General features: G+C 40.0%; 1 protein-coding gene across 1 annotated transcript in view; it reads left to right on the top strand.

Annotated features, from left to right (window-relative positions):
* The first annotated feature begins 1,428 nt into the window (after positions 1-1,428).
* LOC126037772 (vasoactive intestinal polypeptide receptor 1-like) overlaps positions 1,429-18,911 on the top strand; it is a 29,546-nt gene continuing 12,063 nt past the window's right edge. The window contains exons 1-5 of the mRNA XM_049798510.1: positions 1,429-1,491; positions 11,097-11,196; positions 14,859-14,966; positions 15,723-15,832; positions 18,714-18,811. Coding sequence (XP_049654467.1) covers positions 1,459-1,491; positions 11,097-11,196; positions 14,859-14,966; positions 15,723-15,832; positions 18,714-18,811 — 449 coding nt within the window. The 5' untranslated portion in view covers positions 1,429-1,458. The remainder of the gene's footprint in view (positions 1,492-11,096; positions 11,197-14,858; positions 14,967-15,722; positions 15,833-18,713; positions 18,812-18,911) is intronic.

The raw sequence follows: 18,911 nt of genomic DNA, 5'->3' as shown, positions 1-18,911 counted from the left end.
CTTCCTTTTATGACAAACTTGATTTTTGGAGTAGCATTTGAGGCTTATCTGTGTAGGTCAGTGATCAGATGCCATTATGCACTAATGAATGACAAACTTATAGAAAAGAGGAGGTAAATGAGAATTAGGTTACAAATGTTATCCCACAAATATATCCCTTTGTCCCCCTCTTTGTTCTGCACAGGTTGTAGAACTAACTGTCTCTCTAGTATGAGCCTGGGGATAATATTTGATTTTAGACCCAAATGCCTTAGATTTGCAAGTCTAAGGTAGGATACATCCTGATACAAAACACTGACATTTCAGCATTTTAATACAGCTGTCCACGCATATACAAGTTGTCCAGATTTCCAGTACAACAGAGTGATTTGGTGAGGACTATCAGGGTGCAAAGAGAGAAATTAATAGATACTACTGACATGACTCTGTTTCTTAAACATAGGTAAGGAGTGCCATGCAAGGTGCCCTTGTATATCTGAAATATCTAAGTGGAGCTGGCAAACAAGATATAGGACTTATAGGAGAGCTATACACTTATGGAGAAAGCTGCAGAAATACGTATTTCCCCTAATGGTATTAGATGCCTATTTGGGGATAACTTAGGTGAGCCCTGAATCTCCTCTGACTTCACAGAACTTTTGTGTTTAACACCATTGGGAAATAATGAATGATAAACAGGATATGAAATAGCACTTAAATCTAATCAAGAAAAAATGCTTTTGTCATATCCACAATTGCTGTTCTCCCAGGCCCTGAAAATAGCTTGGTGCAATATTTACTGTGGCAAACCCCAGAACTGGTGTCTAAGTCCTATGAACCCTGAAATTTAAAAAATTATTATTATTTGTTTGCCCAACCCCCCCCCCCCCCCCCCAATACAAGCAGTAGGCAAGAAGAGCTTTAGCTTTTACCTATTGCACCGAGAAATAAAGCAACGTTCAAGGAATCTTTGTAACACAAGGGCCAGACAGACCTTATGCAAGTTGTGGAGGAAATTCTCTGTCACTGCTTGAATTTTGCCATCTGAGGGGAAGGGGGATGCCAAACCCCAGAAACTCCCTCTCAAAAAGTCCCCAGGGAATACCACGCTGTCAGACCCACTGCAAACCCCGATCCTGGTCCCATTAGCAGAAGGAGGGGGTGAATCCAGCATCTCTTCTTGCACAGAGAACATCTGCTTCCAAATACACCCTAAAAGACCGGTCGGTGTTCCAGCTAGCTCCCCGCAGCTTTGCAGGTGGGTGACCAGAGAACACGTTTATAGAGATAGGTCCAAAATCCCAGGGGGATGCCGGAGAATCTCTTTCCCTCCTCTGGGAAAGACCGGGGTGTCCGGGAAGGGAGGTCCAAGACTCTCCGGGGCGGGTTTTAAGGAGGTGGGGATGGGCTGAGCCTCAGCTTTTGGCAGCTTCACAACAGGCAGAGAGAGCAGGCAAGACCCGGCGGCTGCTGCGGAGGATGTTAAGTTTGTGCTGGCTGCTGCTCCCGCTGGTGAGTAGCCCGGTGGTCCTTTGGGGGGTGTGGGGGGGACACATCGCACATCTGGCTCTGTTGACCACAGCTGGATGACTCTGCAGCTGCCCCGCGGGATCTAGGGGGGGGATGTCAGCAAAGGTAAGGTAACTTTTCTCGTAAGAGGGAGTAGGTAAAAAGAAAGAAAAATCAGGAAAGGATTAAAAAAAAGAGGATGGGGATGTAGGAGGGGAGGAAGGAAAAAATATTACTGAGTTAGAGGTTTGACCTGGCTCTTTGCTTTAAAATTTTCCAGCCCTAAGATGCTATTAATAAATGTCTTGTCATTTCCACTCATTAGAATTGCAGTTTCCAAAGGACAGAAAAGCATCTCCAAAGCTAAGTAACTGTAGCACGGCTTTAGGGAGACAGAAGGGGGTGGCTTGCTGTCCCGGTTGTCCTGATAAAGGCAACTTTGCTGAAGAAAGAGCATAACTAAAAAGGAATACTTCCTCCTGATAGATCTGGGACATTTACCTCTTTGAGAGGGCACTGATTTTTATACTGCTGAAGGTATCTGCTTGTAATATCACGAAGCAGGAGCACAAACGGTCTTACGGCTGCTCTGCACTGGAGGCAGCAGGTGAGACTGTAACATTAAACATCAGGGAAGATGTATGAGCACAGAGACACAGTTCAAGCACATATATCCCTCTCCAAGCCCTATGCTCTACCGCTGGCATTGCCTGGGCTGGTTAGCAAAAGGTAGTGTAAATACAAGTACAGTCATATATCCTTTTCCCCCTCAATCGTCACCCTCAGAGAAGTGTTTGGAAACCTTCCTATGGGTGCGATTCCCAGGGACCCATTAATTCTAACTTTAGCCATTTCACAGTTGAATGTTTAGTGTAGGCTGGGATTTAGACTCCCACTGTAGTCAAGGGGGAGACAGTCACCTTGCTGGGAAGCATTTCATCTTGTCCTGAGAAAGAGACAGAGTGAATATTCCTCTATTGATAATAGTGAGAGCCTAGGTGGGTACAGACTGGTCTTGAAAACCTTCAGTTTTAAAAAGTGAAAGATGGGATGTTGATTTTCACACCTCACGTCCTCTGGAACTAATTTTTTCCTCTGTATTTACACAGCTTTATGTGCAAGTGATAGAACATAGATCCTTGCTATTAGTTACATATAGTTTTTTATATATATAGCTATATATGTAGTGTTAACTTAACTTGCATATAGTTATTACACATGTGTAATACCCTTTTTTCAGGAAAAACTAGTGAGCCTGAAGTGTTACGCTGCTACAGGTACAGTGACTTTGGCATCGGGACTAGCCTTTTTACACAGAACAGAGGCACAACTTATTCCTGCAGCTGTCAGCAGATTGCAGCTAACCTGAAGCGGTATCAAGCACATCTGTGGGCTGCCATGCATCACTTTAATGTCTTAGCATATTGCAGCAGACTTTGCCCATAATAAAAGAAATTCTACAAACTGCATGCTCTAGGTAGCTTTTGGCCCCAAACTATTGCTCATCTATAAACTCCAATTACGTGTCTGGGAAGAGTCAGTGCTCTAAATGTCAGTGGTTTTCATGTCTCACACTAGGTCTCATGGGAAGCTTCGCACCCTCTGTTAGACAGTCAGGGAAGGCCAGACACCCATAGGATGTATTGAGTAAACGGTCCTTTCACATTTCAAAGGATCATGCCATAGTTCTTGTGTGGATTCTGCAAATAATTCATTATTCAGATATGAAAATCAACCAGAAGGGTAATCCTGAAAACTTCCTCTGTGAAACTGGGTAGTTTTACCTCCTGTCAGCTCCACGGGGAGCTGTATGTTGCAGGATATACTTTGTGCCTTGAAAAATAGAGTCCTTGACATTAAAAATTACCATTTGCTTGTAAGAGACAAGAAACAGAGCAGTGGGTGCTGGAAATGCATAAAACCTTCTTTTCCTGTCTTAAAGGGTTCAGAATCTCGCGAAACAGAGGACGGGGAACAGAAAAGCCTCTGCATTCACTGTCCTTCCCGCTGAGCTAAACTGCTTTCTTCTTCAAAAACATAACACCTTTTCACATTTCTGGGGAAGAGGTTCAGTCTGATCTAATGAATGGAAGTGAGAATGGAAACATAGATGGGTTATCGTTGAGCTATACATTTGCTTTAACAAAGCCTTTCTTGTGGTAATAGACATACGGATCCAAATCTGGGGAAAGATGCTCATCTCCCAGTAAAACAGAGCTGGGTGTGCCTAAATTTCTGATATAGCTACTACTGCCTAATCTGTGTTGGAGGGACATGCTTCTTCTAGGGATCCAGTCCCTGCAGAACTTAAATTCCCCTCCATAAGGAACTGGAGGTGTGGAAGAGTCAATCTGTTTAGGCATTTCGTTAGCCTGGAGGGAGTTAACGGGGGGAGACAGGCTGCTGTACGGTGAGTCACTGTCCTCAAATAGTGTCTGCGCCAGGTAGGAGTAATCCTCCCCTGCAACTGCTTGTCTGCCTTCCCTCAGCATTAAAGAAGCTTTGATAGGGGAGTTTAGAGTAATCATCTAAAATTATCTATCTAAAATTAGGAATCTTGTCTAAAGTTACTCATTTAGCCTTCTTCAGTACTGCTGGCAAGAGGTGGAAACGCACCAAGAAGAACGGCTGTGGCTTCAGTTGAGTGAACTTGCTGATGGACTTTGAGATCTAGGTTTCAGTTCTTTGGCGTTAGGTGACATGAGCCCCACCTTTAGGCAAACATACTACACATGCAGAAAGGGAGAGATTTCTCTTTAATTTGGAGGAATACTTGCAATAGCAGAAAACAAGGATCCTCAGTTATTAGTGCTCTGTTATTCTTTAAGTGCTATAATTAAATGCTCTACCAAATTTAGCATAGAGCTAATAAATTCACTTTCATTTTTCTCAAGATAATACTAATCACATAAAGTTTATAAACAAAATAAATTAGTATGGCTGTATTGTCACATACAGAAGACCTATGAATAAATACATATAGTGATATACATGGATATCTATGTATAGCAAGTACTGTTCTCTATAAGGCTATGCAGTTAAATACAGTCAGATAAATACAATCCAATACATGGAGGAGCGTTCAAGCATTACCCCAATGTCTTAAAAACAATCTCGAAAAGATATTCCTCTAAATGACTGTAAGGCAATCAGTGTCTCAGTTTCTCTTGTTCCATAAGCAATTGAGTTAGAAAGAGAAAACAAACACTGAAAATGTCCTCTAGGTAGTCATTTTCAGCCCAAAAGACTCCTGAAATAATCTATTTAACTGGCTGAAGAGCAAGATTGGAAATAGGTCTTTACCTTTGGGGTTGAAAGCTTCTGGGATCAAGACTGTGTCAGAGCTTGCAAGTTGAGGGCGGGACTTTCCATAATAAATAAATAAATATGTTGCTGGTGACTGCAGTCATGTCACTGCTGTGCTGACCTCATGCTTTAGGGTCAGTCAAAATCAAGAGTGGTAAACATGGCTTGGATATGGTAGAAACAAACTGGACGCCCATCTATTTTCACAAGTGTATTTGAGCGGGGGACTTCTTTGTTGCATAAGAAATCCTTGGTTATTTTTTGTAGTTTCCTGTAGTTTTCTGGCAGAACATGATACTACATATATTACATTATAAATAACCCGGAATTACTCATAGGGCACAGTGGATAGGCAGATCCTTACTGCAGTGATTGTGAATGTAGCTGTGCTGCAACGGACACGAGCTTATGGAACTTGAGGCTGGTCCCAGGTCCCTGTGAAAAGCAGATGTGAAAATTGGCTCCGACTCCAGTGACCTGGGCTTCCCAGTCTCAGAGCTTTCTAATTAGCACTTGGCTTTTTGAGAACGGAGTTACGCAGATAGAAGGAGACAGGCCTTATGGAAGATTTTGATGAGATATATTCAACCGAGAAGTTTATGAAAAAGGTTGAGGTTTTCTTTGTCTCCTTCAGTTATTCAACCTGTGTTCAACATTTTTGATGAGCCCCCTTTCATCCTATAAGCCTTTCCTGTTCATCAAAATTTCAGCTGAAAAAAAGTGTGTGCATTTCAGAGCACATGCTGGTTCTCTGCACTGTGTCTTTGGCATCACTGGCCAACTTTCAGGACTGACTGAACTCTTCATTCCACAGTTAAAAATAGGCAGTGGATGCAGGAGTTTTGAAAGTCTTTGCAGTGCCTTTCTGTATCCTAAAATACCAGGTGATTTTCAATCCTCCAAGCTGGGAGTCAGCGTGTGACATGAATGGCAGACAACTCCAGTTTTGTATAAGGGAGAGCTAAAACATTCAGGCGTCAGAGTCGTATCAGAAAAACTGAACAGGGGAAGCACAGACAGGGAGAACAGGGAGTACAGAGATGTTTTCAGAGCAGATCTGAGATGAAATCTGAGACACGAATGCAAGCTGTAGACACAGAGACAAAAAGAACAGTGATGAATATGCTTAGTAAATGATTTATGAACTTGATGCAAAAACTATTCATAAGGTATTAGGATTGCACAGCATTGGAAACTAAACCAGATCACTGGAAAGACCCTTAAAGTTCTTGAAACCTTCCCATCTTGCTAACGAATTCAGCCACTTCTTCGATTTTTTATTAATTTTCAAAAAGACTAAGTGTTACCAATTTACTTCTGGTTCTTTGATCCCACTGAATTGCTTTTTCAAAAGTGACTAATATATTAGGTGCCCAGCTTTGAAGCATTTCCCTTGTTTTCAGAGAGAATAGAAAATGTTCTTACTTTTCCCCAAGTGTGCTAATGGACTTCATAATGAGTGAAGATCTGTCTTTTATGTGCCATCTAAATTACAGGTTTTCTACCACCACAACAGCCCAGGGGCACCTTCTTTGGACGGGTTCTCAGAAAAGATTGCTTTTAACTAAGTTGCACCAAGTATAGCATGAGGATCTCGCTAGAAAGACTCTTTTCCCAGTGCTTGCCAAGTCTGATGTTGTACAATGCGGGCAAATCAAACCCTAAAGTGCCATTAGCTTGAAATTTCTGTTCAGATTTTGGCAAATAAATAAACTATCGTGTAACAGAGGAAATAATAGAATACAATGCTGTACTTACTATCAGTGAGAATATCACTTAAGGTTTCAATTCAGTAACCTTACAGATGTCAAGAGAAGGAAGTCTAGAAGTAAGCACAAGCCCAAAATCTGGCTCTCTAAACTGTCTCAGGTTTTTAGCATGTCTGTGCCTGTCATAGATTAACTTTTTAATGTTCGCTATGGGATTGCTTTGTTCCAGGAAAGATTTTTTCAGTGGTCAGGACTTAACACCCCTGTGAATTTTGGCTGGTCACTAATGTTCAAGCCAGCAGAAAGATCTTTGTGTTACAATGCTCAGCAATGCAAAGCTCCATCCCTTGAGTGCTGCCTACAACCCTGCACGAAACCTCTAAGTTTTCTGAATAAGCCTTGGGATGAAGGCACCCCACTGTAATTTTCAGTAAGATACACGCCAGGTTACTGTCTAGCTACTAGAAAATGTTGATCTAAGAAGTAGGATTTTAAATCAGCCTCTTACATTTATTACTGTGGCAGGGAAGACTGCCAGACTGGACATCCCGGCCTCAGAAATCTCTGCTTTGTTTTCGTTCCTAAATTATCTTTTTCTAAGGTAAACAGGAGCTACTCTTTTCCTACAAGAGCTCAGTTGTTACAGCAGATGCCTCCCAAATTGCAATACTATGTCCCTGCAAAAAATGTAGACCCCCTGTTCTGTAGAAAGCCCCATCACCTAACCATTGTAGGCAGATTACACCAACAATATGCACTTTTCTCTCAAGGCATTGTGAGACTAATAACAAAAAAATAAGCAAGCCATAGCAAACAAATCACAAGTAATGTTCTGCCCAGAAGGCTTTTCTTTAACTGTAAAATGGCTTAATGTCTTTCTTTTTCTTAAAGCCTGAAGAAAACCAACAAATTGAAGCATCATCACTGTTCTTAATTGGTTGTGTACGAGTCATTTTTTCTTTTTTTTTTTTTTTTTTTTTTTTTTTTTTTTTTTTTGGTAACAGTGGGATTACTTCCAGTAAGGCTACATGATTGTAAATTAACACCACCAGCCTCATTTTTGTTTCTTATGGGATAGTCTGTAGGTTACACCTGCAATTGCACTTGATGCTGATTTTCAAACACTGAAGTGTCAGTAATATTTAACCAATGTACTGGCCTATAATACAACCTCTGGGATCTGGTGGCTATAACCACCCCCACCCCAAATCCAATTAACGCAGAAGCAAACAAAATGTGAACATGCCGATTAATTGCTTACCCATCAGCGGTAGTGGGATTGACTACAATCTCGCCATTGGTGAGTACCACCAGCGCTTGGGCAGGGTTTCTAGAAGAAATTGTAAAATCGTGTTTTCTGGTGATTAATCACTGCTTTCAGAGGCAGGAGTCTGGACTACGTGGACTAGGGATCTGATCTGTTACAGCAATTCCTCTGTTGTGTGTAAAGCCAATGCAGTACAACTGCCCTATGGGGAGGGTATGGGCTTCCCCAGCCACTGCCAAGGAACAGCGCTCTACTGATTTCAGTACAACGCTGCTGATTTATGGGGACTGAAGGGCTGGTTCAGTGCACGTAGATTTACCAAAGGAGAGAAAAAAAGGACACGCAGCCTACTTCGAGCAGCAGACAGCCTGGCACACATATTCAATCTTTGATGTACTATTTGGGAGAGCTCAGCTGCTTAGTCCCTCATTTATGGTCCACCTGCATCGGCTGCATGTGTTGCTTAAGTTGACTTTTGGAGAAAAATAACCCTTCCTTCTCTGAAACTTTTCACAACTAATTATGTGTCTGTTTCTACCATTGCCAGCACTTCTGGCAAGAGATGGGAGTTAAATTAATCCATCTCTCCCAAGTGCTTGTTTCTCAAAGGCATTTCAAATCTCCTTTCATGGTTTTGAGTTTGGTTTGGGTTATGACTGGCTGTTGCTTTCAAGACTGTTACCAGAGGACTCAGTATAGATGGTAAGTTGCATAGCATCATGTCAAGTTGTCATGACTTTTAAATGTCAAGCCTAAGAATATTCCAAATACAAAATTTCTCAGCAGTAACAAAGTCCAGAAGTTCCACAAGGCAGAGAAATGACTTCTCTCCTGTCCAGCTGAATCCATCTTTATAAACTGAAAGAGTGAGAGATTTATATAGCAATCATTTTGTTACTACTACTAAAATAATTCATTTGTTATATAAGCTGAATGCAAAGAGACATGTATGTTAAAATACAAAGTGATGAGCAGGGATCTTATTAATATCTGAAAAATTTCATTTCAGAATTGTGTTACTATAGTTCAACAGCAAGGAGTACTATTTTAAGAATCACTCATGCTGATTTATGAAATGAATTTTGAATTACCCACTGGAGGACTACAATGCATGAAAAAAGTCATGTCTTAATTTTCTTTTTGAACAGTGTCCTTAATCCTCTTTCTGTTCTAATATTAGGATGTATGAACCATCTCTAGGGCTTCATAATTAAAAGCAGACTGTCTATTCTACTTTAAAACCCAAATGAAGGCAGAATTTTTAAAGGTTTTTAAAGATAAAGTTGTGTTCTTTTTTTCTCCCCAGGCAGATGTTATTGCTAAGATGCAATAGCCTACATGACTTGCAGTAAAGTTTCTGTGGAGGCTAAAAGAAGTCCTGGTTGCATTGCTCACTGAATACATTCTGAAAGCCAATAAATCAACTTCCTGAGACTGAGAAGGCAACACAGCAGTGATGTTTTCATCTGTACTGTGCTGTCAAAGTCCCTAGAGGATTCAAATGGCCTACAGACTTCCTCAGAAATGTCTCAGAAAGCCTTCAATCCATCATTTCCATTAAAATCACTACCCCCTGAGCCCCTGGCTTTGTCTTGAATAGCATGGCTTGCAAAGGAGCAAACCCTCTGCGCTATTCCATTGAAGTTTCCCTATGTCGTGAACATCCCAATATCCCAAAGGAGGCTTTGGTGCAGTATTCAGTTGTCTGAATACAGTTCAGTTGCTTTCTAGACTCTCTTGACTTTATTGAATCTGGGTTTAATTCAGTTACCTAAACATGGGTGTGTAGAAATATTTGAGGCATCAGGTAATGCATTTGAGACTTCCACGTGGGCCTGGGAAAATTAATGCAGAATATACACAAGAGGGCTGAGATACCCTATAGCATCCCAAACAGCACTAACCATTTCTGGGTGAGTGAGACATCCTTTGCATTTCCATGGACTGCAAATGAAGCTCAGATAGCAAGATCACGTGTAGACTCTGACATTATATGTTCTTTCTCAGAATTTAATTGCCTTTCCAGAGGCAATAATTTGGGGATTGTCTAGGGTATTAAGAACATCTTCACAATCACAGCAGATTTGATGCAGGACCACAGGGGACGTGAAACTTTCTGGAGTGGGAGCTGGAGGCCAAGCAAAATACATGACAGCACCTAAATGACACTAAGTGTCTGTACTTAAGAAGATGAATCTAGACCCTGTTCAACAAGTGAAGTCTAGAAATCCATTCAGCTGTTTAAATGTAGGTATCTTAATCTGTGAGATAAATATCATTCCTTAAGCTCCCCAAACAAGTCATTAATATTTTCTCATTTCTTCATTTGGTAAATGCAAACAATGACTCTGTCCAAGGCATGTGTAGTACCCTCAGATAATAAACTGATAAAATTTTGTAATCACTCAGATTAAACTCTGGCCAAGATTACTGTTCTTCTATTTTCTCTAAATTTTTGGACGTCAGTATTTCTTATTTAAGGCCCAGTGGACATAGAACTTCTGTTCCTGTCTTTTGCTTCTGTTTTTATTATACCAACTGCCTTCAGAATGGAAGAGCATACACCATCCTCTCTCAGTAGAGTGATTACTATGACACTATAATCTCAAGGTTTCAAAGAAGACCAGGAGCCCATTCTATTAGTATCAGCATCTAAGCAAAATATTAAGAGTAATTAAGATTTTATTGTCACACTTAGGGCTGATTCCTCCAATAAAGAACACTTTGTTCTTGGGAGTGCCCAAGAATCAAAATAGGAATATTTTGCCAATAGGTAGTTCTGAACACCCAAAATAATTAACTAAAAAAAAAACCCCAACATGTATATTTAAAGAAATTGATTTATTTGTATTTGTTTTACAGGGAAGAAATATGTATATGGGCAGACTGCATGTATGTTTGGGGGACTCAGTGTGAATATTTCCATAGCTGATGGATTCATCCAATTTTGGCCACCTAAAAAAGAGGTTGAGATCCAAAGAATGTGAAAAACATTTAAGTTTTGTGTAAAACATAGATGTAAAGAAGAGGTGGTATAAATGTACAGATTGAAGAAGAGGTGCTACATGAGCTTGACCATTATGATACACTGAAGAATCCATATGAGTGTGCATATCCAGATGCATATACAAATTGATAAATGTATGAGATCACAGCCTCCTTCTGCCGTTTACACGTCCCATTTGCAGAAGAATCTTCAGCTGGAGTTTTCACATTCTTAGACCTCAAAGTATGAGCCACGAGGTACAAACTGGAAAGAAACCTGGCTCTTCTCCATTCCGATAATCACAGATCTTCTTGTTTTGTTTTGTCTTTCTCTTACTGAGGTTGTGGGAATCCATCCAGAATGCAGGATATTCCAGCAGGTGCTCAAAGAGGAGGCTCTCTGCTTAGAAATGAATGAATCTGTTTCACCTGATCTAAAAGGTAATGGTCCTGATCGTCAAGCTCTGATATCAATATCCCTTGTATATCGCTTCAGGGGCACAATATCAAAATACCATTTGTTCTCCTCAATCAAGATACGATTCCTATTTTATTTGGTTTCTTAATAGTTTGAAATGTTTCTTCTATAGGCTGGGACTTTACCTCATCTCATTTTAGACATCTTTAAAAGCTCAATGTCTAAGTCAGGACTTGTCTTCTTAGATTCCCTTAAAGTAAATGGAGGAAGATGGATATTCCTAGAGCATGTTTCATTGCATCTGGTTTAGATGCTTACTTTGGAATGAGATCAGTCATTCTCTGGAATAGTATTTCTCTTTACTAACTACAGAATGAGACTAAGATGATCAGTTCAGACCCTGAGAAGTTTAGATGCTTAGTTAGGGCAAGAAAACCCTACTTGGAATATCTTACATTCCTAAAGTATTTGGTGTATACTTCACTTATATCCAAAACTCCAAAGAAGCTTACACAGAAGACACTGAAATACATGCTGAAATTATTATATCATGTTGGGAATCATTCCAATGTGGTGAAAATGTTTTTTTGCAAAACAAAAAAAAACAAAAGAAAAAAATTAAACCCAACTTCTTCAAAATATTCTATTTCTACATTTTTGGAAGTTCTTTGTTTCTTTGTTTGTTTGAAAAAATTTATTGTGGTGGCATTTTGAAATCTATTACAAGCTCAAATACAAATTTTGAAAATTAAAATGAACATTTCAGAGCGCCTGTAAAATATTTGCAAAATGCTGTGTAGGGGGTTCTCTTTGCTGGGGTTTTGGCATTGTGGAGACATGTTTTGAATTGATTCAAAGTGAAATTTCAAAAGGTTCAAACTCTTTCAAAAGTTCAGTCATAATTTTTCTGTCTAACTTTGCTTAGAAAAGTCTGAATCCACCCCAGTGAGATTTTTCAGTTCCATGAATTATCAGATGTTCATTTTCTACAAAGGAGTTATGAGACAAAGATGCCTCATGCACTTAGTACGAATAGAAGTATTGCAACCACCTGGAATTCTGCCTTTAGCAGCCTATTGAAATTCAGAGACTAACCCCCAGGCTGCTTCTGTTATCATCTTCTTTATTTTTCTGCAGCATTTCCAGTCACTCCAATGTCTGATATCCTTCATGTACTTGCCTACTCTACTTTAGTGGTATTTCCCCCCACCTTTAATCAAGTCCAGAATATTTCCTGGACACATTTTGCACTTGGAACACCCAGTAACCCACCCAAAAAATGTTCTGGCAAAAAGCAGGCGTTTTTGATAATGTTTTATTACATGCTTTACATTATGATATTCCAAGTATTTTTCTCTTTACCAGAAAAATAATTACATGATTTTGGAATCCTCATTGTAGCAAACAGTAGTCAAAAAAATAAAAATCCCTGAAAGTTCTGTTAAACTATTTAAAAATCTTCAACTCTGTCAACTCCGATCTTCTCAAAGCTCTCCTTTCCACCTTTCACTCTCTAGAGATGGAAAGATTTTAATGAAAATGTGTTCTGGTCTTTACAGCCTTTCTCAATACATTTTAAAATGAAACATCAGATCTAGAAAAAGAATTCATGCCCAGTATTTTATCTAGGATATTTTAAAACTAGACTTGCATTTCAGTTTTCAGGAACTGAATGAGACAAACTGGAGGATCACAATTTGTAGAGAGTTACTTCTCAGTAGTCACAGAGAATCTGTGCTGGAAGTAGTCTATATTGCAGACTTTTTAATCTAAAGTGGTTCCACATTATTCTTGCTGTACAGAGCAGTGTCTAACAAGTATCATGGGTAGAGTCCAGCGTGCAATTCCTCTCATCTTGAAGTAGATATTTAAAATAGGTCAATTGAATCAAGCTCTAAAAATACTTATTTTTATTCCATTTTCGGGGGAAAAAAAAAAAAAAAAAGAGCTGAGGGTCACTGAAAAAGACAAGTATCTGTGACGGTAACATTACTTGATAAAATTCCTACTTCAGTTGTCTTTATGGAGTCACAGGTGACTTGGATGATCACTAGTCTCTTGAAAATCTTGGCGTGTAAATGCTCTTTCTGCCTCTGCACTCAGCGCTTGCTTTGATATAAACTGTAGAAGTCACTGGAAATGAAGCCAGATCTAGGACTTACAACATACAGGCTCCACTCCTACATAAAGCCACCTGATTCTCATTTTTAACCCCACATTGACAAATACGATATATTTTCACACCCAGCTCCTCAAAGGTGTTATAGTTGCTCTAAGAGGGACCCTTAAAGTCCCTAAGTCTAAGTGTGTGGGTCGCTGCATGTCTAAGTGGGACTCATATTACCTGACTTTATTAGTTTGAAAATTAGCAGCCTAATTTAGGCTGTAATCATCAGAGAAACCTAGGTATTTGCACTGAGTGATTCATCCTGTCCTCAGAAAGGAGTCACCAATATATGGGATGAATCACGCGCTGGAAGTCCCTGCCTATTTGTACTGATTACAGAGGGGACACGGCTAAGATTAGCTAACATACCTTAGACAAAATGAGAAATAACCAATCAAGGCTTCTATTTTCCCATCTGGCAAACTGGGGATACCAGGAACTTTGTCCTCCCAAGGGTGATGTGCCCGTAATGCTGTGGGAGATTCCCAGGACTATCCTTTTGATGCCGGAGAGTAACTTTGCTCAGCTACAGGCAAGTAATATTGCTTCCACATTTCAGCTTTTGACAATTTTAGATTTGCCTTGTCATCAGTCACAGAGGAAACAGAAAAGAATCAGTGAAAGAAAATACCACCTCCTAAATGAAACCCATGCACTGCTTTATATCCACCTTATGACTACCTAGAGATTGGTTTCGGTTACAGTGCGGTGTTGGGTTTTTTTTATTGGTCCAGGCATCTCTACATGCTGATAATTTTTCTGTGCTGCACCCACACCTACTTGCCAACAAACGCTGCGTGACCACAGCCTGACTCTCAGTGTGGTGCATCCTTGACAAAGCTGTGATTAACTATAACTTCTTAAACCTTTTTTAGCTAGTAACGTGCCCTTTGTCCTCAGCTAGCAATCTCCGGTTTAGAGAACCTCGTGAATGCCAACCAGTCAGACCTACTCCTGATGCTGGTTATTTTATGTGATGCTGAGAGATGTTCTTCTAGTTTGGGAGGAATCTAGTCCCTGTTGAAGTCTATTGTAAAAATGCCATTGATTGCCTAAGAACAGGACTTCAGACTTTAAGCCTGGAATCAAGAGACTAAGGCTGAATTTTTAAGTCTGATGTTTTTCAGTCAGACTGTGAAACCCGTAATGAGAAATCTCAAGTGCTAATAATTATTCAATGTTTTTATTTTGCTGACTTTTGTTTTGTCAACAGAAAGAGCTCCGGCTGATTTGACTTTCAGATTGTGTCTGCTTGAATTTCAGGTACATTCTCTCATGAGATTAGGTGGGGGAAGGTCGAACTGGAATGCCAAGTGCTTATGTGAGCAAGGATGCGTTCAAAGAGAAGAGGAAAACAACACAATCCTTCACTTGCAGAGCTGTTGCTTCATTTGCATGTCCTGTTGTAGCTCTTCTTGCATATGAATTAGTGGGAAAGCCACAGACAACCTCATTATGGAAGATCAACTGTGTGATGTTCGCTGTGTGTTTCATTATTTAGAGGCACTTTTTTTTCAGGATGCACCAGAGATTGGGATGGTCTAACCTGCTGGCCCAGAGCCACTTTTGGGGAAGTGGTTAAGGTTCCCTGTCCAAGATTTTTTGAAGAAATCACCAAAATCCACGGCAAGACTTTTTTCCTGTTCTTTTTGTCCCTACATATTTTTAAAAAATGCATGCTAATAGTTATAGATTCAGTAATTTCCTTATTTTCCTGATTTACAATACTATCTTATGTCAGTTGACATACAGTAATTCTCCAGATACAGATCTTGGCTTATGATCAATATTTGGCACTCTTTTGGTTTGTGTTATACTGTACTGAGTTGTCTCGTCTCTTTGGTGGTCTAAAAATTATGGGTAATTGCACTACATTGCGGAGGTTATAAAGGAATATAAGTATGTCACAGAATCACTGATTTATAAAGTCATAGAATGATTTAGAAAGGACTGCTTGAGGTCATCTAGTCCAATCCTCCAGTCAGAGCAGGACCGTGTTCAAATATTGTACCTAACTTCAAACCCAGATCGGGTGGCTTGGGGCTTTGTCCATAAGCAAAAATTATGTTGTAAATGCAGGATAGGCTGCATAATTTGATTTCTTCTGTGCAAGGATTGAATTTGAAGAATGAATTTCCTATATGAAATGTAGAAGTTCCACTGCATCTTGAAATGAATAGAAACATTTGTCTCAACTTTTCAAATGATATAGAGAACAATATAACTGTATAGGTAATCTTGCTGAACATGAGTAGACCTGTAGGTACCTAACTTAAGAATCAAAGCAGGAATAAAAATTTGTTGTTGCTCATCAAAACTTAAAGAACCGTGCATGTCCGTCCCCCCCGCTAATTCATTCTCTGATATATTTTACCATTAAAGGCTTCCTTCAGAGAAACTGTACACAGGAGGCATATTGGTCAGAACCATTCCCACCATACAGCACTGCCTGTGGATTTGATGAAGGTTCCAGTAAAGGGCCTGAGGATCAGGTGAGTTTTTATTTCCCGCTTGTGGACATCTCCGGAGCACCCTTTCTGGTGGGCTGAGTAGATGGATGCTCCCACACATCTGAGCCCTGCCAGAATCCAGTAATTACCCAACTTCAGTGCTAACCTCAAACCTTTTAGGTATATTTAGAGCCTGTTTAACAAACCAGGCTTAATATAAAGCAAGGAAGTAGCAGGTAGCACTTTCCTCTCCATCTAATTGTCTCCTCTTGGTGTTAATCAGTAGACTCACGATTGTTCAGCTGTCCTGCCTAACAAAGATTTTGGTTCTCTGACAGGTGATTTGAATCCTCATCATGTATCCATCTCCAAAGGAAGCCCTACCAATCTCTCTGGGGGGCAATTTTTCAGGGAAAATTCCTTTGGATCCCTCTTGGGGTTTTTTCCAGATGTTACTGTGTCAGAGAAAAAGTTTCCATAACTTTATAGCATGGTGGTCAACGCACGTCTTTAGGAGGGAAATCTCGGATGCCATTGAGTACACAGCTTTAAGAGGGAACTCTTGGATGCCTTTGAGTATTTCCACACTTTATCTTGGGTTAAGTGGAGCAGGAAGTGAACTTTATTTTTTTTTTTATCTGATGATCATCATTGGTACTCAGTGAAGCTCCAGCAGCATTTCTTTGCCTCCCCACATTTTCATATGATTAAAATTTCCATGTTCCTCATCATCGTACTTGGCCCCAGGATAGGAATGCCTCACACTTCATTGGTGATGGCAGTGCCTCAGTGGTGAACTTTGGCTGAAGGTTGTTGATTAACAGATGTGTTCGCTGCCTCTGCCTTTGAGTTCTGACCTTTGCTAAATGGGATAGTTTTAGCAAGAGAGAATAGGGGTGTCTCCATCCCCTCATCTCCAGTCTGTATTGGACGAGGCTCATATATCTTGCACAAATGCAAAATGGGGCACATCACTGGTTTCTCCTATTGTGGTATTTTGATAGAAGCAATGGACTCTCTCCAGTCTCTGAAAGAGAAGACTAACCCATATAGCTTGTTCTGAGTGTGGAGTCATGACTCAACAGTAGAAAAAAGTCATTTGCCACAGGCCAAAGCACGACACAGAACGGCGATGAGGGTTGGCATCAGTAACACTCTGGATACTATCTGGAGTAAACCATTTGGTTGTCCAGGCAGGCAAGCTCAAGCACAGAAGTACTAGTTCAGGTATCTAAATCTTTAGGAAGTGTAGACAAAATTGGTTTCAGCCATTTGGCTCCATGAGCTTAGAAATTGAAGCACAGCTGTAACAGGCAGTATAGATATCTGGAGCTCAATTCCCCACCTGTAAACTAAGAACATTTGCCCTTCTTTACAGCGTGGGGAAGCTAGAAAGGTAAATGCTTAAAAAACTTCTGGAAAGACGCTGGAAACCATGCAAACAGTCCAGAAGGGATGTAAGACTCATAAGGTGGCATATATGCTGGAGCACAGTTCTCCAGCCCTGGGGCTAGCTGCCATGGCGTGGCTCTCGCCCACAAAGCTAAGTTCTCTTACTCTCCAGGGTGGCTTTCTCCAAGCAGTTCTTGGCTTGTGTTAAATCAGGCGTAATTTGTAGCTGTCCTAGGCTGAAATCAAGCAAGGGACTATATTTGCATTTTAACATTATGGAAGATTTGAGGGCAGAGCTCACGTCTGTGCTGCGGTTGTGTTTGGTTTGTTATTCCAGTCAAACCCACAAGGTCTATAAAAGGAAGATGAGATCAGTAAGCTCTACTGCATTGTAAACATAGGCAAGTAAGTAAGAAGAATCCCACTTACATTCTAAGAGAACCACTCATTTTGTATTTTGTACCTGCACTGAGGACTTATGTTATCTTCTGCATATAGTGGGGTTTTTTAGCTACCCTACAGAAATAGATAAAATGCATCAAAATACTTCGTTGTTCGGTTGAAGAACCTATTTTCTAATTTTCACCTGTGTTTTGAAAAGACTGTATAAAAGATTAGGACTATTTCCAAAACACCAGGATGATTCCTAGGTTGTCAGAGTTGCATGATTTATTTATGGATCTACTTAAACTTGCTAATTGTCTCAACTCAGAATTGTTGCCTTTTGGATAAACGGAGTTTGGATCAATTAGAGAACAAAATGTCCATTTGCATTTTCAAGGAGGAAATTTGTCTGGGTTCAGAGAATTTAGTTTCTTGGGATTTTAAATAATTAGGTGATCTTGTAGTGAATCAGAATAAAATTTGCATGGATAAAGCAACATAAATGTGCTTCATTTTTCTTAGGACATAGGATGTTTAAATGCAAAACAAACTAACTATAAAGAATTTACTGTGTTACGGTATACAACTGAATGAACACTTAGTCCAAAGAATTAAAGACTGTGAGGTTATTTTCTTGGCTTTAACTTTCTTACCTCCACAATATGATGTGACTCTTTCACAGTGTTTCATTTTCCTCACCTGCAAAATGCAAGTTTTATTTCTCTTTTAGCTATAGCTGTTGATGAAAACCAATACTTATCGAATCTGGCCCAGGTGTAAAGTGACAGATTCACAAATCACCCATCAGCAGGCTTCAGTGCCCTAGAGGCTTTATGTACCTATAGGAGAAAATGTAGTTACTTAACAAAGTTAATATATTTTCCTGTTGAAAATGCTGAAAGGGATGAACGTTGCAGATGAGCCTGTGGGCTGTGAAACCTGTCTCATGTAAGGTTAAGTAGGATTCAAAAGAAAAAAAATGTGTGTTGCGATGGAGGGAAAAACCTGAAGGAGATCTTAAGCATGCAAAGCAACGCATAAGTGATAGGACTGACTAGTAAGGGAAAACGAATCTTAGTGGAATAAGCACACCAGCATGCATGCTGCATAACCACCAGCATTGGTCTGTGTTCTCTTTTTCTTATAGAAATCATATTACTCTGCATTTTGGCGTGTCTACACTGCTGGCTATGCAGCATCAGTGACTTCACTCATTACAGCTCTAATTGTCTTTGCTGCCTTCAGGTAAAAAAAAAAAAAAGGTCTTTTTTCAGGATGTCTTAAGACAGCCTCATGCTAATTTCTCTCAAATCTTCTGTGTTTTTGTTTTGTGGGATTTTTTATT

Source organism: Accipiter gentilis, chromosome 4 (assembly GCF_929443795.1).
Source record: "Accipiter gentilis chromosome 4, bAccGen1.1, whole genome shotgun sequence".
NCBI lineage: Eukaryota > Metazoa > Chordata > Aves > Accipitriformes > Accipitridae > Astur > Astur gentilis.
The sequence above is the reverse complement of the archived record's forward strand: the minus strand, read 5'-3'. Positions and strand labels throughout refer to the sequence as shown.